Source organism: Thamnophis elegans, chromosome 1 (assembly GCF_009769535.1).
Source record: "Thamnophis elegans isolate rThaEle1 chromosome 1, rThaEle1.pri, whole genome shotgun sequence".
NCBI lineage: Eukaryota > Metazoa > Chordata > Lepidosauria > Squamata > Colubridae > Thamnophis > Thamnophis elegans.
In genome coordinates this window covers 69,409,311-69,434,165 of record NC_045541.1, presented here as the reverse complement: position 1 = coordinate 69,434,165, position 24,855 = coordinate 69,409,311, and the positions used below count along the sequence as shown (strand labels likewise).

Genomic DNA, 24,855 nt, shown 5'->3' with positions numbered 1-24,855 from the left:
GAGTGAAGACTGTAACAAGCATCACTCTCATCTTATTGTCCAGGCAATTAAACTTTCTTGAGAAATCTCAAGCAAGTCACAATGGTAACAGCCACCCCTTTTTTTGCCCCCAGAGTTTGCTAATCAGTGACAAGAGTTTCTCTTTTTCAGAGAACTGAAAGCACTTTTTCAAAGAAGAATGTTTGATCATAGTGTGTGTAGTCATCTATCTTTCATCTCTGATAAACAGGTCTTGCCATTGTTTCAATAACTTGCAAAACTCCCTTTGATGAGTGGGCCAAAAAAAACATATATCTATCAATATCAGGGGAAGGGGAACCTATCTCAAACTTTTCTACCTCCAAAAGAGTGGTTTTAAACATGGATGCCCCGTATATAATTAGGATGAATAGCTGTCATTGTACAGGTTTAGGAGGGATAGATTTATCAGTAAGAAAAAACTGTTGAAGCCAACCAGCAGCTATTGTAACATCCTGTGACCAGAGATTCTATATCCTAAATTACATGTTGCATGAAATATTTCTTTTTGTCTGAGCTCAATCTACTGCCAAGCAAATGTTCTGGATGACCCCCAAGTTCTAAATCTATGAGAGAGTGTGGAATAGTCTTTGCCAGCAGAAATCTGAGATATCACAGGCACACCAAGAAATATTCTTGTCTTGTACGAACTTGTTTTCTGAAACTTACAGCTTCTGCACATGGTGAAAAGAAACTTCAAGATATAGGAAATGTGGAAACACCCAGGGCCAGATGACTAGGAAAAGAAGGGTTTTAGGAAATATTTACCTGTTTAATAGGGAGCATTTTTTGAAATTCTAAACTACAGTTTGGATTGGAATACTGTTTCAGTAGTGATTCTAACAAAGATAAATAGAAAAGCATTATGCTACAACTGAAAATGAGTACAAAAATAAAAGAATTGTTCCATATGTGTTATTCTAAAAATTGCATTGCACTGTTGTTGCAATTGTAATTTTTAATAACACTATTATTTTAAAAAAATAAAATTACATTGCACTGGTTGTCTGTTAGAATTCCTGCATCCATGCTTTTTTCTTCCTCAAGAGAGGAAGACACACAATCAACTATCTTTCCAACCCTATAACATTGCCTTATCATATTGCTTCTTGCAAAGCATTTTAAAAGAACAGTCTTTCTGCTTATCATCACATATGTTCTTCCATGACTATATTCTTACGATAAGAAGGCGCCTCTGTGCAAAGCAATGGAGGAAAAATCCTGTCAATGGCAGTCCACTGTTTCCTGACTCACTTTGATCAAATCAGAGGAGGGACATAAGCTCTTCCTCTATGTTCATATCCAAAGTATCACAAACCCTAATTCTTAGCATGCTGCCCCCTTATCTCTTTTTCAGTATAAGTTCATTTCTCACTTGAAGCCCCAAGATTACATCTAGAACCTTTGAATACTTTGGAGGCAAAACTGTCTGAGGTGTACAAAACAACAGCATGCATTAAGCCAACACAGTATTTCTCAATCTTGGCACCTGAGATGTATGGACTTCAGTTCCCAGAATTCCTCAGCCAGCACAGCTATCGAATTCACACATCTCAAAGTTGCTGAGGTAAACAAAATCAATGAATGAAACATGTGGTCTCTCCTGTGAGTTAGTGTTGCTTTGCCGTTACTCTGCAGAATCAAGGGTGTAGATAATAGTTTTGGCCTTAACCATGACAAAGAAAATTATGGCTCTTCCTAGCCTTGCCAAATACTGCCCCCTTCTTTGCCCGGTGCCCCCTTTACTACTGGTGGTAATTTTCTCCTGGTTAACAGGCAATCCATCATTATTACAGAAGAATGCAGTCTTTCCCAACCTTTATGCCCTCTCTCTTGTGGACTTCCAAACCCCAGAGTTCTCAGCAATGGCAATGTTGGCCAGGAATTTGGGGAACTAACGTTTATACATCAGAAGAGGACCCCAATTTGGAAAACCTGACATAGTAAGAAGTTCACATTAAAACAATGCTGGCTGTGGCACCATAAAGCCTGTACATCATCTCTCTTCTGGTTAGCAGCACTAACTCTCTTCTCAAGAAGAGAGGAATGGTGGCTATCTCTATTTTCTCCTTCTTTTCTGACCTTTTGCCTGTGTCCATGTAGAGGGAGTGGCTCTTTTTTTTCATATTGGGATCTATTACAAAATGAGCTTACCTGGCAATGGGAAAGAATGGAAAAGAGACGATTAGCCTTGACTTATTACCTGCTGAAACATTTACAAATACACATGAATATGGACCATCCTCCTCTGGGAGAGATTCACAGGATATTGGAAGGTGCCCCTCTTTCCACTGAGTCCAACACAGATCTTTCAGGGCCTCACAAAATCCCCGGCAGGGTGGTGGGGTGAGCGGGAGAGAAGCATTGCACCCAGGTACCAGTAGCAAGCAGAGAAACCACTCCAAGTAGCGGTGACACCGAGATTTAAGAAGCCCCTCCCACTCATGCAAAGCAGCCCAAACTTCCTCCTCACTGCTGTGGTGCAAATAATTCGGCACTCGGAAATGCTTCGTGCCCAGGTGGTTGCAATACGACAACTTGGTCGGTAAGGGCAAGCACCGGCCAGCCGATGGAGACAATCCAGGTAAGAAGGAAGGAAGCCCTGAACTGCTATTGCTACGTTGCACAGCGTAGGTTAGTAGAAACTCAAGAGAGTCAGAGTTATTGGCAGGGGGGAAATCCATAATGTTAGCTGCACTGGACTTAGAAACCGAATCTCTAGAACGGTTTGTTTTTGCACCAGCTACTCCTATCCCAAAATGTTTAAAGAAGGGGTGGCTTTTAAAGCTGAGGTGTGCTCCGCTGCCTTTGGAGACAGGCTGGCTGGGATTTGTAACATAAGGCAGCACCCAGCTGTCTAAAGTACCCACCACCTTGGACGGCATTCCTGCATGCAAGCTGCTGTTGCTGCCACTGCTGCTGCTGGTGCTGCTGTTAGCCTGGGACTCTTGCAATTTCAAAGCTTTTGCAGTGGCTAAAATCCCTTGTTTTTTTGAGAAAGTGCCCCAGGTTGCCCTTGTTGATGGGGAAGTGAAAGCAACTTCTTGCCCTGCTTCTGGAGATTCTTGAAAAGCCAACAGGGTGCCCCTGAAATGACCATCAGGTGAAAATGAGAAAGAGGCACTACCTTGCCGTGGCTTCCCAGGTTTCTTCGGGAAGGCGTGTGTCTTGTTCCACAGAAGAGCCAAGTCTTTGCTCCACAGACGAGCAAGCTTCGTTGCCCCCTCTGGCTTCTTCGTTTTCAGGGATGTCTGTATGTCACCCGTTAAGTTAGCCGTAACGTTCTGGATGCTCTCTGGTTCTGTAACAGGGGCAGGTGATGCGCTGGTCCCAGTTGTGGCAAGTACCTCGGTCCTCTCCGTCCTGTTGGTTGTCCTTTCATCCAAAAGCTGAACCAAATTCTGAATGCCTTCAGCCACGCTGAGGATCTCCACTCCCACTCCTGTAATATTTCTTTCTCTGCCTTTTTCCTGAGAGGCAGATGCTGCTGCAGGGACTGGCACGGTTGAAGTAAAGTCTGGTTGCTTCAGGGTAAATATGGTCCCCGCTTTCCCCCTGGGCTCAGGATCAGTAGTACTTTCAAAGGGGGCATTTGGGCTTGCGGTAGCTGCAGGTGTGGAAAGGTCCTGCCTTGTCTCATCTTCAGCCTCGGCAGCTTTTGTGGGAGACAGCGTGGTTTCTTCTGAACCTTTCCAAAACCAATTCCTCCAGCCCTGGGCATTGGCTAAGCAGCAGAGGAGCACCAGCAGAAGCCAAGCACCGACTATTACTCGAGCCATTCAAAGGTTGCTATGGGGAAGTGCGCTGCAGTGAGTGGTGAATGAGAGAATTCACATTGATCTGTCCTCTGGAGTTGTGGGGTTAGGAAGCATGCTGCTCTCAGCCAGGCAAGATATACAGTAAAAGGATGGGAGGTGTGGCTAACCAAGCCCTCCCCTCCAGCCTGTTTCCTATTAAACCAACACTTTTCAAACACAGCCTGGGAAGGCTTTTAACAGAAGGAATATACAAACGGATCTTAAATTGAATCCTTCCATTTTATTTACTATATCCAAGCAGTTAGAAAAGCATGCCTGGAAGCTAGCAATTTCATAATTTCAGCAGCGTGCCGCTTCCTCTCCTCCACCCAAACCTTAGAGAATATTTGGGCACATTAAGCTCCTCCCTGCCCTGAACTGATATGAAAACAAAAGGTAGAGCTTCTCTTCCCCCCCCCCCCCCCCACTTTTCTAGCTGCTTACATCTTCTTTCTCCAGCCATTAACTTGGGAGCACAGATGCTTATCTCCAGCGAAATCCCATCTAAGGGAGAATAGAAGCATCCCCAAAACCTGCAGAGGATGAAATATGTTCTGACTCATTCAAGAAAACATTTGTTACTCAATAGAGTACTACCCAGAGAGATCCTGCTCAGGATCGTGGATGTGATCCAGCCAAAGCAACTAATTTTCAGTGCATTTTTAAAAAGTTTGTTCTGAGCTGAGCCTGACTCCTGATGACTATTATAGCAATCTAAGCCAGGGGTGGGAAACTATGACAACTTTACAACCTGTGGACTTCCATTCCCAGAATTCCTGGGTCAGCCATGCTGTTGCCTCAGGAAATCTGGGATTGGGAGTCCATAGATCATAAAGTTGCCATAGTTGTTCACCTCCTGAACCTTTCAATGTATTTAATAACAGTATGACAGTCATTTGCCATGCCCCTTTTTCTGGAGCATTTTTCAACTTTCCAGTGTCACTTACTATCACAAGCTCTCTCTCTCTTTTTAATTCTATCAAATTAGACTGACCCAGACTCAAAAGAGCCGCAAAAGAATCAGACTCTGGACAGGTGTTTTTTAAATATCTCTACATAAAGGCTGGGAGAGGTTTTATTTTGAAAAAGCCAAGATACTTTTCAACTTTCCAGTGTGGTTTAGAGCATGCAAAACAAGTTTAAATCTCCATTGAAATGACTAGGATTGAACAGAAATCTACTCAGGCAATATGCTTAGTTTTCTAAATAAGCAGGGGTCTGATCTTCTGCCATTGTGAATTATTAGTAGTATCTGGAGTAGACTGGCCCTTACAAGTACCCAGAGAGTGGTGAATATGAACATCCTATATGATCGTGATGGTGAACCTGTGGCACCCGGAGCCATATCTGTCAGCCCGAAGCTATCAGCTCTAGCGCACATATGTGCACTGGCCAGCTGATTTTAGGCCTTCGGAGAGCCGGGTGAGGCCGTTTTCACCCTCCCCAGGCTTCAGGAAAGCCTCCGGAGCCTGTGGAGGGCGAAAACAGCCTTCCCCGTACCAACTGGAAGTTTGGGAAAAAAAACTTCTGGTTGGCCTGTTGGGGCCATTTTTCACCCTCCCCAGGTTCTGGAGGCTTTCCTGAAGCCTGGGGAGAGTGAAAACTCCCTCCCCCCATGTGGGACGGGTCGTGTGTACATGCAGGGAGGGGTGTCACACATGTATATGCAGGTGAACATGGCGCATTGCATTGTGTTACACGTGTTAGACTAACTGCCCTGTCCTGTACATAGTTATTCAGACTATTCTCAGTTCTAAGTTCTCAATTCTACACTTCCCTCCATGGGATTATTGGAGTCCAAAGAACTTACTTCTATGTAAGTAGAACCAGAACAAGAAACAGATGGATTTCTGGTGCTAAAACTTTGAACAAAGCTACTTGAAAGCAGGAATGGGCTGGAAGTCTCACTGCCCAGGGAATGAAATAGCTGAACATGTTCAGTATTGTGCAAGCTCCAATTTGTCTAGGGAAGGTGGGCTATTGTGTGCAAATGTTACTGAGATGACAAATAGTACACTATTTGAGCAAACCATTCTAGGGTCTGGGCATGCCTAGATCAGCAAAAGGGACACCCAGCTTAGCAGCTAAGCATCTGCAAAATGCTTTTATCTTGTTTAGTGTCCTTTCAACTGGCAAGACGATGGGCGTGGAGGTATATAATTTATTTCATCTAAAATTTCCAACCTAATCCTCTCAACACAGCAAAGCAGGCAATACCTTAAAAAGTCTAGAGCACTGGGGAAAAGACACACACAAACACATGAATGCAAACCCAAGCTGGGCTGGAACTATGAAATACTTGTCTCAACAGGTGGCAGAACTTAGCTTCTAAATACAGGCAAGGTTGGCTAAGCAGGATTAGCCACAGTTAGTAATGGACTGGGAGACCACCAGTATCTTCTAATAATTCCTATCAGTGCACAGATGTACACTATACTGTAATCTTCCCCAATTTAGGGCTTCCCATATGAATTTAGCTCCCATTACCCTCAACCAGTGTGGCTGTTGCTGGCTAAGATCATGGGAGCAGAAAGTCATCAAAGCTCAAGGGTGTGGAATTGAAGAAAGCTGCATCAATTCCCTCTGGACTATTGTCAAAGTCGGCATCTGTTCTCCATAGACCGAAAAGATGGTTGGCATCCTGCGGAATAACCATCATCCTACAGTTTTCACTGGAAAGCTTCCTTTCATTGATTCAAATGGGTATTAATATGTGAAAAAGCTTCTTGTCTAGCAGAAACCACTTTTTTTCTTGTAGCACTGCCTATGCTACAAGGCTAGTATTGTATGCAGCTGTTATCTTAGGCATAAAAGAAAGCAATTCTTATTTATGCACACGCAGGAGAAAAACTGAGGGATTCTTAAAAAGTCTGCTATATGAGGAGGGAAATAGTTTCCCAGCAACAGATTAAGATTGAAAAAATAATAATTTTAAAGCAAAACATTAACATCAATATAGAACTTGCATTAAAGACATTTGAAAATATTATTAAAAGCTCAATTTATGAGTTTTGAAGGCTACTCAAGAACCTCCAAAGGAGGCCAGTCTCTGGTATTTTAAGAGCCGAGGTGGCGCAGTGGTTAGGGTACAGTACTGCAGGCCACTTCAGCTGACTGTTATCTGCAGTTCAGCAGTTTTAATCTCACCGGCTCAAGGTTGACTCAGCCTTCCATCCTTCCGAGGTGGGTGAAATGAGGACCCAGACTGTGGGGGCAATATGCTGACTCTGTAAACCGCTTAGAGAGGGCTAAAAGCCCTATGAAGCGGTATATAAGTCTAACTGCTATTGCTATTGCTATTTTATAGAGCCATGATGGTGAACCGATGGCACGCGTGTCACAGGTGGTGTGCAGAGCCCTCTCTATGGGCACACCAGCCGTCACCCCAGCCCAGATCCACCACGCATGTGCACAAGCCTCCCTCCGACCAGCGCAGGGGGTGGGGCACATGCAGGGGACATGGACATGCATGTGTGAGGTGAGCAGGCCCATGTGCGGGGGTGCTTGCACTGCATTTTTGGGGTTTGCGTGCATGCATGTGCCCCCGCACCTCATTTTGGGCCTGGAAAGCCTCCTGCATTAATCTGGAAGCCAAAAATGGGTGAGGGGGGAGGGTGCATGTGCGGGGGTTGCTTGCATTGCATTTTGGGGTTGCGCATGTGCATGCACGCTTTGTGTACTTGGTACCAAAAAGGTTAGCCATCACTGTTATAGAGAGCTCGTTCTGCAACCTAGGAGAACAAATGAGAAGATCCGATGAGCTGATGGCACCCAAAGACAAACCTATTCTAATGACCTCCAAGAGGCCCCATGGATCATGCAAAGAAAGAACGGATTGCTCTTCCATAATAGACAAATGACTGACCACACTGGGCTGTGATATCTTAAAAATCCTAGGGTGCCATGTACCAGGTTGGGAATTAGAGTCCAATGCCTTGGATAGTCCCAACAACAGGTGTTCATCAGACATGCAGAAACCATTCTTCCAAATCTTTCTTCCGCCAAATCACTGGGCTTTGCCCCTGATTCCAATTCCAAGCCCTGGCCAAGTGCCAGGATTTTTTTTAACTATCACATATGGATATTCAAAGTTTGCTTGAATGGGCAATGATGTAAACTTTTCTGAGGATTAAATACAGTGAATGTTAAGACAGCTGTACAATCAAAGATGAACTGTTTTGTAGCCAATCCTCCCATTTTAACTAATTTGTAAGCATGCAAACCAAATGTGAACTGAACAGAGAATTTATTTTTCCATTACAGAAAGGGTGGGGGAGTTTAAAACAAACCTAAGACCCCATTTAAGTGACTCAACTGGGCATTTCATCTATTAATACTTGTTTGAGAGCCTGAAAAAGAACTGTATGTTATGGCAACTACTACATGAAAGATTTTCAAGGAACCAAGTAAGTTCAAAAGCAAAACATAATACTTCACCTTAAAATGAGTCAAGCTCAACCCCATTACTCATTTCTCAGATTTTCCACTGCTTTGCAAGTACTTGGTAAGAACAAGAGAAAACTTATGTAGTACAATTGTGTTCAAGTTTAAAACAGAATTGGGCTCCTGAGATTTATCAACAATTGTGAAAAAAGGGATTTCAGCAAATGTATATTAAATGGCAAGCTATACTTGCTGAAATCCCCCTTTTTAAAAAAGTACAAGAATTCTTGCCTACTTTTGGCACTTTTAAGAAGGGTGCAATAGTAACCCAGCATCATGAATATTGTGGTGACAATCAACCACCCCCACATTTCAAACTACCACCCTAAATTTTCAATTTATTTTTATTATTCTTTGAATAGGCTAAATATTTTGCCTATTCATTTTTATCTGGTTCTCCCAAATACAGATGTGACTCATACATTCAAGAGACAGTACTTCTGTACATTCCTACAATACTACTTTTAATCAATTTATGCAATCCCAAATATATTGTAAATAAAACCATTAACTTTAAATTAATCATTTTTAATGATTAACGTGCTCTACAACGTGCTCTACATGTGGCAGCCCTTGAAGAGCATTCGGAGACTTCAGCTTGTCCAGAATGCAGCCGCGCGAGCGATTGTGGGTGCACCTCGGTACACCCACGTAACACCTATCCTCCGCAAGCTGCACTGGCTGCCTATTGGTCTTCGGATACGCTTCAAGGCGCTAGTCGTCACTTATAAAGCCCTTCATGGTATTGGACCTGGGTACTTGAGAGACCGCCTGCTGCCAATTACCTCCAATAGACCGATCAGATCCCACAGATTAGGCCTCCTCCGAATTCCATCCGCCGGCCAATGCCGACTGGCGACTACCTGGAGGAGAGCCTTCTCTGTGGCTGCTCCGACCCTCTGGAACGAGCTCCCCGTGGAGATTTGAACCCTCACCACCCTCCAGGCCTTCCGCAAAGCCCTTAAAACCTGGCTGTTCCGACAGGCCTGGGGCTAAAGAGCTGTTGCCCCCCCTTCTCGAATGGTATGGTTGTTGTGTGTTTTTAAATCTTGTATTGATGTTTGTCTTTTTATCCCCCTGTCTGTACCCCCTTCCCTGACTGAATTGTGAGCCGCCCTGAGTCCCCTTCGGGGAAAAGGGCGGCATATAAATGTAATAAATCCAATCTAAATCCAATTTTAAATTAAATTAAATTAATCATTTAAATCAGAGCCGAGGTGGCGCAGTGGTTAGGGTGCAGTACTGCAGGCCACTTCAGCTGACTGTTATCTGCAGTTCAGCGGTTCTAATCTCACCGGCTCAAGGTTGACTCAGCCTTCCATCCTTCCGAGGTGGGTGAAATGAGGACCCAGACTGTGGGGGCGATATGCTGACTCTGTAAACCGCTTAGAGAGGGCTGAAAGCCCTATGAAGCGGTATATAAGTCTAACTGCTATTGCTATTGTATTGTATTAATTTTAGGACAACTTGCCTGTCCCTTGGTGGTGGGGAAGCTTGAATTACTATAAAGTTGCTAAGCCTGGAGCAGAGGGATTCGTCTTCCAGTTCCTGCATATGGTTTGAAAGAGGGATAGCCTCCAGTGTCAACAGGGGCATAGTCTTATAGCCCTAAGATATATAGTTCAAAATACATAAATTCTAAAGGCTTGATCTCAGCTTTAGAAAGATGGAAATAGCAAGCACTATTGTTACCAAGAAAACTTCAGGGACTTATCCAGCAGATAACATTTGACTTGAAGGCACAATATTATTAATGAAAGGTCCCAGAGAGCATTTTTTATTTACTGCAGGATGACAGACTCTGTGATTTAGCATCACATTTCCCGAAGCCTGGCATGAAACTTGCCCTGTAAACCATTTGTTTGTTGATGTTGTCTCTGATATTGTCTTTCTTCTATCCTCAAATCACAGCTGAAGCAGCTTAGAAGGATCTTGAGCTGTTCCAGTTTTAAAGCAGGTTTCTTGTCTCAATACAATTTCTGCCATAAAGCTCAAATAGCCATGATGGTGAATAGCCTCTTGCAAACGTGCCACAGATGGCACACAGAGCCCTCTCTGTAGGCATGTCAGCCATCGCCCCATCCCGCTCCACCACATATGAGTGTGCTTCCTGATGGCCAGCTGGTCTTTGGGTCTCTGCTGCACATGCACAGGGGGCAGGGCCTTGCCTTTCTCCTCCATTTCTGCTGCCCGCATCAACCAGAAAGCCAAAACAGGGCATGAGGGCACCACACAAGGCCCCCCTGCACCCGTTTTGGGCCTGGAAAGCCTCCTGCACCAACCTGGAAGCCAAAATGGGGCTTGGGGGTGCATGCGCGGCAGAGTGCTTACATTGCATTTTGGGGATTGGGGCACATGCGCTTTGGGAACTCAGCACCAAAAAGGTTAACCATCACTGTCATATAGCATATTCCATCGCCACTGAGGCTGAGGACACTGTCAAGCACCGAGATCTCCCCAGCCGTTGGCCTCTAAGGCTGTTTTCTTCCCCTCTGATCATGGAGAACTTCTCTACATGGCCTTTTTGAACTGGATGCAAGAGAGACCAAATCCTTGACTTCCAAAGCCTTGTCAGATGTTACATGGATTTCTTATAAACTAGGACCTTCCAGTTGAGGGTCGCTGCTTTTGTCACCACTGAATATGTCACAGATTTTCTCCTGATTCTGCTAACAAAAGTTTTTTTTACAGCAATACATTTTACTGTTTTTATTTTGGTGAGCAAGTGGCATCATCAGGCCCACTCAACTGCAGGTCCATGCTTGTCCATGAGCTACTTACAGGCGCTATTGGACATGAAAACAAAACGCCTGAGAGTCTTGTAATACAGTCCATGATGGAATTCACTCATTCTTGATGGCTTCTTCCTGCACCCCATCCTTGGAGTCTGTGACCGGTCAACTGGGCTATTTGTGGATTGAGTTATATCCATGTTCAGTAAAAGCCCACTGGAGCACCTCCCTGCCCGCAACCTGTTAATGGGGCAATTCTGCACATGAGCCAACACACCATTCCAACATCCACCTACACATACCCATCCCTGCCCTACCCCATATTAGGGAATGCATTTAGCGGCTGTTTTCCATCTTGTTGGAAGGGGAAACAAAGCTGGGAAAATCCACCAGTTGCTTTCCTTAACCCATTCCACATTAAAACATTAAGGAGGTGTCCTGGTCACCAGCCTAGTCTCTGAACCAAACACTGCCAGCAATTGAGATATAAAATGTTATATCAGCAGCATAAACATTCTTTTCTTATGAAGAAATGGTGGACGGCACATTAACATGGCCATCCAGCTATCCCCACACTGCTGCTTATTGCTCAATCACTCATCATGCTGCCAGGCAAATGGCAATTCCACATACATGGTCTCAGCTGAACTTTAAAACAAAGTAGCTTCTGTTTTATATCTATATAACACACCCATTGTGTAAGAGGAGTCCCTGTATTAAGCCAGCTAATTGTAATTCTTTTTCACAAACATGGAATCGCTCTGGAAGACTTAGCATGGTGGCGGTGAATGGGCTGATCAGAGAACGGTGAACTATTTTCTTCTCTCCCTGAACATTTGCCTAACATATTTTAAATCTGTTTTTCAGGGTATGTCTGCTCTGTACATTGTAAATCTAAACTGGCCCTTATCCTAGAATACAAGGCCAGTCATTTTTCTTGTCCTTCAGTGCTTAAAGCCCCGATTTTTTGCTGTTCAAACAAATCCACACAAATAAAGACTTCATTATTTCACACAGAGCTCTGGAGTTTTGGAGTCCAACCAAAAGCCACTTTTTCTCATGGGCCACCTTCAGCAATTTAACTGTTGAGAGGTACCTCAGTGGAAATCACAGCATTTAAAATGGAATTTATTCAAGCATCAATCAGGAACTAAGGAATAAAAAAATAAGCCCTTTCAAACAACCTCGAGAATCCATGTTGGATGCCAAACAACCCAGTTTATGACTGACTTAAACAGAATGGAGTGATTGCCTAGGCCAGTGTTTCTCAACCTTGGCTACTTGAAGATGTCTGGACTTCAACTCCCAGAATTCCCCAGCCAGCGAATGCTGAGGTAATTCTGGGAGTTGAAGTCCAGACATCTTCAAGTGGCCAAGGTTGAGAAACGCTGGCCTAGAAACAGTCTGGGAACAAATAAGGCAAGAATTTTATTGAAGCTAGGCAGGATATTACTGTGGGTGGCTGTGGGTGTATACATATACATACACACACACACACACACACACACATATACAGGTACAGGTACATACACACATATACAGGTACAGGTACATACACACACACATACACATATAAATATAACTATTTATGCATTCATTATATACCACACAAACACAACATAATTAATGCATAAATAGTTACCACTGCCTCCTTTCAGCAGAATTGTTTCACCTCCCAATTCATTCTAGGATTGTGGGATTTCCTGCTTGTCCCCATCCAGGTATTAAGCATGTCCAATCCTGTTTAACTGTTTGCGATCAGCGACGTTGGGTAGATGTTACTCCATTTAGATAGACAAGTATTAATACAGTACTTGCTATGTGCTCCTAAAATGCCTTCTTCAAAAGTTCATTGGATTTAACAGTAACTGCCTTCTACTCTGGGATCACAGATTTTGAGTGTAAATTATACCATAGGTAATTAATTTCTGTAGAAAATCTGAAGGTTTAAATTTAAATCTACTATACTTTGACTCAGTATCTGCCAGCTGTTCTGGTTTTCATTCCCATAATGTCCTATCCAGCTTTGGTAAGGTTGATTAAGAACTACAACTATTTTGAGTTGAGATTATTAGGAGCCTGTGTGGTACTTTGACAAAACTTTGGCAGCCAGGTGAGGCAAGCTGTAAAGTGACATGTTATCTATACATAAAAGAATACCTACAATCTGTAGGATGAATTTTGCTATTTTTAGTTATATCATGGTGCCTATCTTGCCCCAATATTTATTTTAAAAAAATTTAAAAAAAATAAGCAACTGCAACCCGGTTTTCCTTTATTTTGCTTTCCTCCATTTTTTTCTATGCATATAGTAGTGTAATTGATTCATATTAATTTATATTCATACTCAAAATAACCTCAAGCAGGGCTTGTTGTTTCAAGTTTTATTAAAAAAGAATAAAAATAAAAATCAATTTTCAACCTTATTTTTTTATATGATTAAAAAAAAGGAATCTGAGATTGAAGGGGTAAAAGATGAAGTTGCACAATCTGATTATTGATTCATAAATAAACACCATTAAAACAAGTGGGATTTATTCCTTACTAAGTGTATACAGAATTGCTGTCTAAAACATTAATTTTAGTAGATATTACCTAAGGACTACAAATTGCATGGCAAATAACCTAAGGTTGGGACAAAGAGAAGCAGCTACGAATCCACCTGTGTGCCCTCAGAGTTTAAAACCAGCCACACTGGCATAAAGGATATTGGAGTGGGCTGGAGTCTATGTCTTCTGACATGTCCCAATCATCCCTATTGCTATGCTTTTGGCTATAAGTCAAAATACCAGCCTTCCACTGTTCTCCAATTGACTAAACCACCTAAAGATACAGCAATGAAGTGAGTGGGCCTATGGTCATTCTTTATGAACATCTTTCATTCCCTAGTCTGGTAACCTCTAGATACCTGAAAAAATGCTGGTCTGGAAACTAGAGCATGGATGTGTCTGGACACCTCAGAAAAGTTCGATTTTTGGCCCTGTAGTTTAATTCAAAGCAGTAGTGGTGGAAGGTACAATGGGACTGCTATAAAAGTCACACATCTCCCTTCACTTCAGTTCTAAGCTCTGTGTGTTGCTCTTCTGTATAGCAGCCTTATGAGACTCCCGAGCATTTCTTACAATTAAACTGCCAAGCAAAGGAACCTTACTTTAACACTAAGTGTGGAACACTGGATCTTCCAGCTTCTCATTTGGATAAAAAGAAGAGGGCTGCTTTTGGAACAGCAAGCTCACGTACCAAATAAATTACCTCTATTTTTCAGAAAGGCTGGAAATATAAGGAATGTTGTGGGTCCCATCCCCTAAGGAAATACATCCCATCACCAGAAGAAGGGCCTTCTCCATGGTGGCTCCCTCTCTCTGGAACACCATCCCCCCAAAGATTAGACTGGCTCTAACACTCTTTCGGAAGGTCCTGAAGATGTGTTTCTGTCAGCTGGCCCGAGGAACCCAGAACAGGATGGAGCCCATTAAATAGCTAGTATGAATGTGTGTGCTGAGGTGCAGGGTTATTACTTTATTAATTTTATTTCTTTTGTATGGTATTTTTATATCCTTGTAAGCCACCTTGAGTTGCCATGTGGGAGTAGGCGGCAATATAAATTGAATCAATGAATGACCAAACTTTTACCAAGCGTTATGTGCTTTTTCTAGGCAACCTGAAGAATGGATGATAGCACCCAGGGTTGGAAAGGATGGCCAACCATTAGAATAAAATTGGGTAAGTCTGAAAACTGTTTACTTTAGTGATTGGTGGTATAGAATGGAATAAAAGCCTATTTCTGAAACATTTCTCAATTTTTATGTCCCATAAGTATAACATAAGTAGAATTCCCTTTTCTTCTGGCTGTTTCCCCAGACTTCACACTATATTTTGTCTTTGGAAGTTGCTACTGTATCTACTGTACCTCCCTATTCCATTTCATTTTAAATAATATAACAGTTGCTTCTACTCTATGCAAGGCTTCTATCAGTCTCGGAGATTAAAGAAAGTTTTCCCCGCCTCCCACTCTTAAGAAAAGGACATTCTTCTCCATAGAAGTACATTCCTAGCTTCATGAGTTTGGCCCAATACATTTTTGAAGCACCTGGATTTCCTCCTATAGTCATAGCTCAGATAACACGGTGCCTGCAATCAACAAAAATATCCTTAAAAGTGGGATTAATTCCTTCCTGTCAGGATATGCAATAAGATGCCATTGTATTTTGGATTTCTGAGCTTGTTTTCACATGAAAGGAAACACGGTTGAATTCACTATGGAGCAACAACCTGGCAATCTGCTCGCACTGCTTTGGAAACCTGCCAGGACACTGTTTCCTTTCTTATATGTTCCAAATTTTCCTATGCACCTCCTAGTGCCAATTGAACCGTAAGGATAAAATAAACCATGACTTTCAGCTAGCATCCAAACTAAATGCTGTGCAGGAGAATTATTAGTGAAAACTTTGACTCTGGGTTAGAATATACAGTAATTTGGATTGGGACTATGGGACTGGGGAGAAAGGACCATCACTTTCTCCCTGAACAGGTTTCCCCCAATCAATTAAAAAAAAACTCAATTCCTATGACATAAAACAAGACAATATCTCAGAACTACCCAAGCCCATGATGGCGAACTTATGGCACGCGGGCCACAGGTGGCACAGAAAGCCCTCTCTGTGGACATGTGAGCCGTTGCCCCAGCTCAGCTGCAATGCACATGCGTGCACAACTCCCTCTGGCCAGCTGATTTTCGGGTCTCTGCCGTGCATGTCCAGGGGAAGCACAGGGGTGGGGTTCCCCCCGCCACGACCACTTTTGGTCCCAGGAGGCTGCCCAAAATGGGGTGCGGAGGGAGCACAGGGCAGGCGTGGGATTGTTGCGTATGCACTGTATTATGGGTGCGGGTGCACGCTGTCGCACGTTGTTACACGGACTTTCGGCACGCAACAACAAAAATGTTCAGTGACTTAAACTATGCTGAAGAAAAACTAAAGAGCTACTTCAGCAGGTGAGTTCTACAATTCTACCAATATCTCGAATTTACGATGCAGATGAGCCAACTCTATTATTTGAAAAGTAAAATGCCTTTCACAGAGGCATCTTGGTAGTGGGATTGTTTTACCTAGTAATGTCTAGATCACAAATTGGAGGCCTTTTGCTGAACTGAATCAGCCAAAGATCAATAGAGCAACCTTCTTTTTAACTATCACCTTTTAAACCATTTTTATAGATCCAAAATGATTTCTTGGTTACCAGCTATATACTTAAATGAGATAAAGTTATTTCCAAAGAATGAATATCTAGTATCCTGGATTAATGTCATAAAAGTGGGATTAAAAACTCTCCTCTATTCATTTGAAGATACTAATCTAGGATTTTTGAATCACTACATCTAAGCAATTTAAATCTCCCTTGTAACTAATCAGAGTTTGACCAGGAAGAGGCTGAGAATTGAAAGACACCCCCCCCCCCAGCACTAGAGGGGTTTATTCTTTCATTTTTAATTACTCACATATGACAATTGGTGATGTTTAGCTATCTTAACATGCACAAAAGATCAGGGCTACCATTTCCTAGAAGCACTAGCCTGGTTAATGATGGGATCAAGGATTCATGCTTTCTACTAACATCCCTATTCACTCAATGTTCAATATTGAGGTGTTTTTTAAAATAAAAAAAACCCACCATGTAAGTGAAATGCCTAACGCTTGGGAACAGGGGCCAGAAAGAAAAAGGATGTGAATATTTGAGCTCATTGTTCTCAAGGTCATGCAAAAGCCTTAACAAGTAGGCTTTTCTTCAAAATAGAGAGCCAAACTGATTTCTCATGCTGATGAGCCAAAGACCAAAGAGAAAGTCGCTGCTCTTTCTGATACTGCAAGGAAAATATTTTGAATCACTGCTGTACAGCTGTGCTGTTTTATTTTCATCTAATTAAAAAAAACTTCCAGCAAATTCCAAAAAGAAAATGTTACTGGTAACACAAGCAACCATGACCTAGAGGAGAACATTAAATGCTTTCTGCTGGTACTAACTATACTGTGTAGAATGCTATCATCTGGCTGGGCTTGTCCCTGTATCAGAGATGTGCCGTTGGGTTCCATGAGTGGCTTCAGTCATGACCCTTGAGAAAGGGCTGAGTGTAGTGACTGTCAACTGAGATACTTAATTGGGCTCCAGCAGCACTACTCCACAGATTAGCAAACCCCATTTGCTAGGTTGAGCTCTAATGATCACTTGGGACTGTTGCTTTTATAGCAATAGCAATAGCACTTAGACTTATATACCGCTTCACAATGCTTTTACAATGCCTCTCTAAGCGGTTTACAGAGTCAGCATATTGCCCCCAACAATCTAGGTCCTCATTTTACCCACCTCGGAAGGATGGAGAGCTGAGTCAACCTTTCAGCCTGGTGAGATTTGAACTGCCAAACTGCAGCTAGCAGTCAGCTGAAGTAGCCTGCAGTACTGCAATCTAACCACTGTGCCACCTCGGCTCTATACAGCCTCCCTGCTCCATAGCAACCTCCCTGCCTACCTCTGTTGGTCCTCAAGTGTTCGTGGGTTGCCATTCACTGAAGGGAGGCTGGTCACTTGGTCCACTCCATTCAACTGTCTGCCCCAGGAAACTAATAGATTCATGTGGCTTCCAAATAGAATTTGGGTTTGTTCCTAATGGTCTGCTGCATGGTCCATCTGAAGTCCTGTGGCTGCCTGGAATTGCAGGGTGACCAGGGGTTTGGATTAGGTCCCATTATGTGGCATGACCTTTTATGGGGTTCCTGCAACTCCACTTAGTTTACGGAAGACTTGAGTGGGATGAAATGGGTGAAGAGATGTCCGGAACATTGCTGGAGGGCAACATAGAGCAAATATGACTGAACATGGGCTAGAGCCATTATTAGGGCCTACCTCCTGGCTGTAAAGGCAGTGAAATATCAATATTTCTCTGCCCTTATCACATGGAGTTTGCAGTTTCAACTACAAGGTTACTTTGAAGAATATGTTCAGCAAATGCCATATAAAGTTGCTCAAATTCATGATAGATTGGATTCTGGCCTTGGAGCAGGTCCCGTAGAAGTTATTGGAGATTGATCTGGCTTGATATCTGGGAGGAGTTTGATCTTGTTGCTCCTGAGAAAGAAGACAGGGTTCTTGCAACTGTTAGTATGGCCACCTTTGTTTTAGACCCATGTCCCTTATGATTTGGGGTTGAGTCTTGGTGGTGGTAAATTTCTCTTTGAGAAAAAGGGTAGTTCTGCTGGCTCTTAAGGATACAATGTCTGCCTTTCCTTAAGAGGCCATTCTGGATCCAGCTATTCTGAACAAGTTTGTCTTTTTAGGGAAGGTTGTCGAGAAGGTAGTTACACGGTTGTTCCAAGGAACTCTGGATGATCTGAACTCTTTCAGTCAGGATTCAGATCCAGTTATAAGATTGATATGGCATTAAACACACTTGTAGATGACCTAAAGTAGGTCCACTCAACCCTACCAAGACTAAGTAGTTTTGGGTTTTACGGTGCCACAGTTCTGAGGACTTTCAATCTCCTGTTTTGGATGGAATTGCACTATCCCAAATGAAACCTGTGCACTCTTTGGGGTCCTCCTGAATTCATAATTCCTTGAAGAACCAGTGACAGTTATGGCTATGAAGTCCTTTACCCAGCTTTGGGTTGTTCAACAATTGTACCTGTTCCTGTACCAAGAGGCTCTACTCACAGTTTACCGAGATACCCTGATGATTTTCTGATTAGACTGTTGCTATGCTCTCTGCATGGTGCTGCTCTTGAAGAGCACCTGGAAGCTTCAGCTGATGCAAAAGGTAATGGAACATGTAACATCATTGGTTTGGTACATCTAACATCTCTGGTCTGCAAACTTTATTGATTGCCAGTTTGCTTCTGGGTTCAATTCAAGGTGCTGGTAATGACCTATAAACTCTGGGGACAGTCTCTCCCCAATTGTATCTACTGATTTTATGAGCCTTAGTGGGAAAGATATGGTCCCATCTGTTACGAAGTGTCATTTGGTGGTTCCTGAGAAAAGACGGGGGGGGGGGTGCCCATCTTCTGTAACATCATTGCCCTGGAGATCAGACTTGCTGGCTTTCCATAGGCCCTAAAAACTGACTTTGTTGCTGAATCTGGGGCTCATTTGGTATGGTGGAGCCCATACCTTACTAGGCTGATTGTTTCCTTGGTCTTATCTTACATTTATTAGTAGCCAATAACCTGGTATTTATTTATAAGGGGGAAATGTCTGGACCAAATGTAGTTTCTAACGTTGGATTTTGCCCTTTACCAGAGGAAGCCCCCTTGTGGAGCACTGTGAAGACATTACTATGGCAACTCAACTGCCCTGCACAGTAGAAGTTCATTTTATGGCAGTACAGTAGAATGCATATTAAGGCACAATAGGCTGTATCTTAATGGAATGCACACCCCGAGGGGTGTTGGGGGTGTTTTACCCCCACATTATTTTTCCCCAGAGAGTAAGTCATCTGTGTACCAAGTTTGGTTGAAATTGCTCGAGGCATTCTAGAGTTATGCTGGAACACACACACACACAAATAAAGTATTTATCTTGTTTTTTCTTCTGTATTAGCTGCCTGTTTAATATGGGCAGCAATATAAACTGAATGAATAAACAAAACAAATTTTACCCAGATTCATGCATTTGAATTCTGTGCTTGGGATTATGTAAACCAAGTATACAGTAAATGAATTATCATTGCTATGGTCAATCATATGAGTAGCAAAAATGTATTTTAAACTTTACCAAATTCACATTAACAGTGGTTTTACCTGAATGCAGATCCATCATTTTAACTAGGTAGAATGTTCTTCACCCTGGATGGTGCCATTCCATTTTTTCCCCTCTGAAGAGAACTCCATTTGTGCCTAATCCCTTGTCTAGCCTGCAGATTCTTGGCAGCACAGAAAATCTTGTATGGCTATTTGGATTCTTGTACGGTTGTTTAAGTATTTAGTGCTAGTGCTTAATGAAGCCAGAAGTTGTGTCATTGCTTCTAAGTGTGGTTCACAGAGGATCCAAGCAACTGGATAATCAACAATATATAAGTGCATTGTAATGAGTGCATATTGTGCTTTCATGTCTCTCATTTTATACCGTGCTTGGCATTCTGGCTGGACAATTCTCAGAGTACAAGTCATACATCTTAAAGCTGTTGAGGCTGAGCTATGCTGTTTAGGATAGCAATAGTACTTAGACCAGTGGTAGTCAACCTGGTCCCTACCGCCCACTAGTAGGCGTTCCAGCTTTCATGGTGGGCGGTAGGGGTTTGCTGTAACTCTGCTTTATAAATTTTATAAAGTAAAGTTACTTCCCTACTTTATAAATCACCATTACTGTGGAACCGGTGGGCGGTTAGAAAGTTTTACTACTAACAGAGATACAAAAGTGGGCAGTAGGTATAAAAAGGTTGACTACCCCTGACTTAGACTTATATACCTCTTCACAATGCTTTACAGCCCTCTCTAAGCAGTTTACAGAGTCAGCATATTGCCCCAACAATTTGGAAGTAAGCATATTCTTTTAAAGAAATGCCAATTATTGTTCATCATTAAAGAAACAGCACTATTCCAGTTGCTTTATTCTGGCTTGAATACCTCAATGTAAAAAGACTTGTATCATTATCTAGCTTGTACTATAATTTAGCAGGATATACAAACGATATAAGGCAGACAGGTGAAACAAGATCCCACTTCAACTTGAAAGAGCTGGATTTCCTGAGCTAGCTTCAAAAGACTTCATGTGTTCTCCAGGAACGAGCCTTGCTCTATGTTCTAAGCACATGAGACTGATGGAAGGAGTGCATTGTTAAGAAAGCCTAGGTTTATTTATAAATAAATTTAATTTCTACCATTAAGAACTATCATATTCAGCTTTTTATGAACCTAGTTTACTCCTTAGGTAGCAAAAATAAGTCTTGCAATCCACATGAAAAAGTCTTGTATAGTCATATGCACCTTACTAATTATTTTTCACATTCTTCTTAAAGTACTATAATGATCTTGTTAACTTAATGCAGCTGGCAAGATCCAAAAAAGGTGCAAAGATTGTGAGGAAATCTATAACCAATCCATTCTGAGGTGTTTGTACTTAAATCCCAAATCAAGAAAGTAAACTATTTGAATTGCAAGAAAACAGGAATCCTAGAACCCTAAGATTAGAATGAATGCAAAATAAAAGCACCTTTAACCTGGTTTATCAGGTGGAAAAAGACCTGTACTTGCCACTGTCTGTTCATCTGTCAAGTACAGGTAGTCCTCGACTTACGGCCATTCGCCTAGTGATCGTTCAAAGTTACAACAGTACTGAAAAAAGTTACTGATGACCATTTTTCACACTTATGACCACTGAAGCATCCTCATGGTCATGTGGTCAAAATTCAGATGCTTGGCAACTGATTCATATTTATGACAGTTGTAGTGTCCCGGGGTCACTTTTTGCAACCTTATGACAGGCAAAGTCAATGGGGAAGCCAGATCCACTTAACAATCGAATTTAGCAAAAAGAAACAGGAAGTTACCCTGTTGCAAAAGAGACTTATGGTGCCTTAAAATCAATAGAACCTTAAAAATTAACATTTTTATTATCACATAAGGTTTGTTTATCACAAGTTATGACAGGAGATACAGAACGCTGATCATGAAAAGCAACAAAAGTTGTATAATGTTCAAAATACAGTGTATAATTAGCCAATTATCTCACTTGCCTCAAAATACTGTCAAAAAGCTTTTAGAAACAAGCTGTTACTCATGATCAAAGCCCAAAGTGTTTGTAGTTTGTGGCACAGAAACAAATTCCTTAAGTTAAGCTTATATTGGTTACATGAACTCTTTCAATGTAGCTTCCATGCACTTACTTTCATCCAGGATATTTTTTGAAACTTTCCAAGTTTTCTATCCTATCCTGGAATTGTTCACTATTCTTCCATCCAAGAACTGATCAAGTCAAACCCTTCTCAGCTGCTTTCAAGATCTGCCAAGCTTTACCAAGTGCTACCACCTAGGAAGACAATTACTGGAGGCACAATAGAGGTTTAAAAATAAATTATGAATGTGATGCAGACAAGCAGAAAAAGTTTTCTTTCTCTCTTCGGATACTAAGATTGGAAACAATAAATGTCATTAGGTTAACACGGCTCTTTGAAAACACTGGTAAATGTTATGAACAATAGACTGTCAACCACTGTTACAAACAATAAAGAAACCTTACTGTGTGTAAAGAATTAGCATATATTTGAATACTATCAGGAAGCAAGCAAGTTGGGAAGGTCAACATCAATATATCCGGTTTTATAAGTTTCCAAGAAACATTTGGCTAAGCAACAGAAGGCTGCTTAATCATTCTATGCATTTGGAGTCAAGAGGGAATTGTTATGTTTGCAAAAATGTATCTCTAGAAGGTTCCAAAGTTGGTCATTTTTTAAAGTAAGTAAATAAATATTCAAAAGTCCTCAAGAAGGTTTTTGCCCAGGAGGCTTGCCCGGCACAAATCTTGGCTGGAAGAATGCTTCCAAGGCACTGTGGCAAAATGTAGACCGAGTTTGATATAGGAACAAGCATTTGATATATTTTGCTGCATAACAAAATGCCAGTTCACACAAGATGGCCAAGGTCCAACCACCACTATATAGCTGCCTCTAAAGAAGTATGTGTATGCTGAAGTTATACATATGAATTTAAATGATTACTTTATTTCACAAGCTGCATAAGGTAAAGGTTCCCCTTGCTGATCATTCCTGACTCTAGGAGGCGGTGCTCATCTCCGTTTCAAAGCCGAAGAGCCAGTGCTGTCTGAAGGCATCTCCGTGGTCATGTGACCAGCATGACTAAATGCCGAAGGCGCACAGAACGCTTCTACCTTCCTACCAAAGTGGTCCCTATTTTTCCTACGTGCATTTTTTACATGCTTTTGAACTACTAGATTGACAGAAACTGGGACAAGTAACAGGAGCTCACTCCGTTACACAGCACTAGGGATTTGAACCACCAAACTGCCAACCTTTCTGATCGACAAGCTCAGCGTCTTAGCCACTGAGCCACCACAAGCTGCATAGTGAACTACTATACAGGAACGAACATTACCAGCTACAGCACTGCTTTATTTAAAATGGTCTCTTCAGTGTGCTAGTCAGATGCAAAAATGAAGCTGGATGAACATCAGGATCAAGAATGACACCTTGTCCAATACTAATGGCTATTGGTTTACAAACATTCTACATTATCTTTGCTACTGCTGGAGCAACTTAATGGTTTCTTCGTCTGTTTAATAGTCTTATCAGCCCCAGTGCCATGACAAATTTTGTGTGAACATACCACACATTCGTTTCCCACATATATCAGTTAAAACGTTCCACAGATTGCCTGGCATAGTAAGACAAATGATGTCAGAGTTCTGTATTACAACCCACTGGTTCTCATTTTACATGTTTTCAGCACAAAAGCATAAAATGAGCTTCTATAAGGATGCAGCTTGGTTTTCCTCCCAAACCACTGACAATGCACTGGTTGTTTTTACTCAAGCAATTCAAAAGCACACCTGAGATTCAGCCTAGCTTCCCAGAGGCCAACATAATCTATTATCATCATCACCAGTCTTTCCACCTCTCCAGCTCCTGACACTGATGACGGCATTGGTGTGGGTCGAAATCAACCTGCTACCCTTTAAAATCTCTTTTCTTCCCAGCACAGTATTATTCCAGAGCATAATGGGAAAGCAAAATGGTTGTTTTGAGATGAAGAAGCTTTCATAGAAGGCAGCCACAAGATTTTGAAGACACTGAAACTTTAGTAGCTGTCCAAGGAAGCCATGTACTTTGGGATTTCAAAACCTCTATTCGGGAGCAAAATATGATATCACCACAATGTCTGCCGCATTCTGACTCCATCAGAAATAGTTCATGTTTCTAACTTCCTTATCCATCTTCAAGATACGTAAGATATATTATTGAGGCATGAAAAAGGATAGGAGTCGGGATCTCCCTCCATGGCACGACAAAACAGCGAAGCCCTTATCCGCGGAGACATAAGCGTGTCGCTAAAGCCGCGACGTCATCACCGCGCATCATCACCGCCGCAACAACAGCGCGGCAACAGAAGGGCGCTTTAAAACAGTGCGGTGGCAGAAAGCCGATTTCAATTAAGGTAAGGGTTAGGATTAGGTTTAGGGATTTGTTTTAGGGTTAGGTTTAGGGTTAGGTTTGGGGTTAGGTTTAGGGTTAGGTTTAGGGTTAGGTTTAGGGTACTGAGTGCTTGGGAATGCGCGGATTTGCCCTCCGCGATTATGTCATCGCGGTAGGGTCGCGTTTTTCCTTAGCGCTTCGAACGGCGCGAATTAGTCTTCACACTTATGTCTCCGCGGATAAGGGCTTTGCGGATTTGTGGTGGAACCTCTCCCTCCACCTCACAAACACCTTTAGTTCAAATAGAATCATTCCTCATTTGCCAAACTTACTCTTTTAAATTTAAGTTGGGGGGGGCATGTATCTGACTTTGCACATGTATATTGTGTGGGTATGTCTGTATACACGAAAATCTGAATGACCTTATGCAGCTGGTATACAAGTCGAAATCACAATTAGATCTGTTTGTGTACAGAGTTACAACAGTGCCAAAACCTATCCTTTGGCTTCTTGAGCTATTTTCTTTCTCTGTGAAACAGATAACAGTAGCATCTGTTTATCTCATTTGTGAAGCATTTTATCATTCCTGTAGGTTTGTTTCTAGCCTAGAATGCTGAAGGTCAAAGTTTTGTATTTTGCACACCTCTCAATTACTTTGCAGCTGTCCTAACTCCCTAATTCTTGTTGTGAAATGGTCTCCTGGCAGGAATTATCACATAAGATATAAACC

The 24,855-nt window shown here is 42.2% G+C and overlaps 1 protein-coding gene and 1 long non-coding RNA gene across 4 annotated transcripts in view; one reads left to right on the top strand and one right to left on the bottom strand.

Moving 5' to 3' along the window:
* The window catches only part of COL18A1 (collagen type XVIII alpha 1 chain), a 194,795-nt gene that overhangs the window by 100,040 nt on the left and 69,900 nt on the right, over positions 1–24,855 (bottom strand). The window contains exon 1 of one of the 2 annotated variants that reach the window (XM_032219432.1): positions 3,146–3,897. The exons of the other annotated variant lie outside the window; for it this stretch is intronic. Coding sequence (XP_032075323.1) covers positions 3,146–3,797 — 652 coding nt within the window. The 5' untranslated portion in view covers positions 3,798–3,897. Of the gene's footprint in view, positions 1–3,145; positions 3,898–24,855 lie in introns of those variants that run through there. 2 annotated transcript variants of the gene reach the window in all.
* LOC116510092 overlaps positions 2,518–24,855 on the top strand; it is an 86,150-nt gene continuing 63,812 nt past the window's right edge. For both annotated transcript variants that reach the window (XR_004255614.1, XR_004255616.1), the window contains exons 1-2: positions 2,518–2,602; positions 14,647–14,713. This is a non-coding gene — a long non-coding RNA (uncharacterized LOC116510092). The remainder of the gene's footprint in view (positions 2,603–14,646; positions 14,714–24,855) is intronic.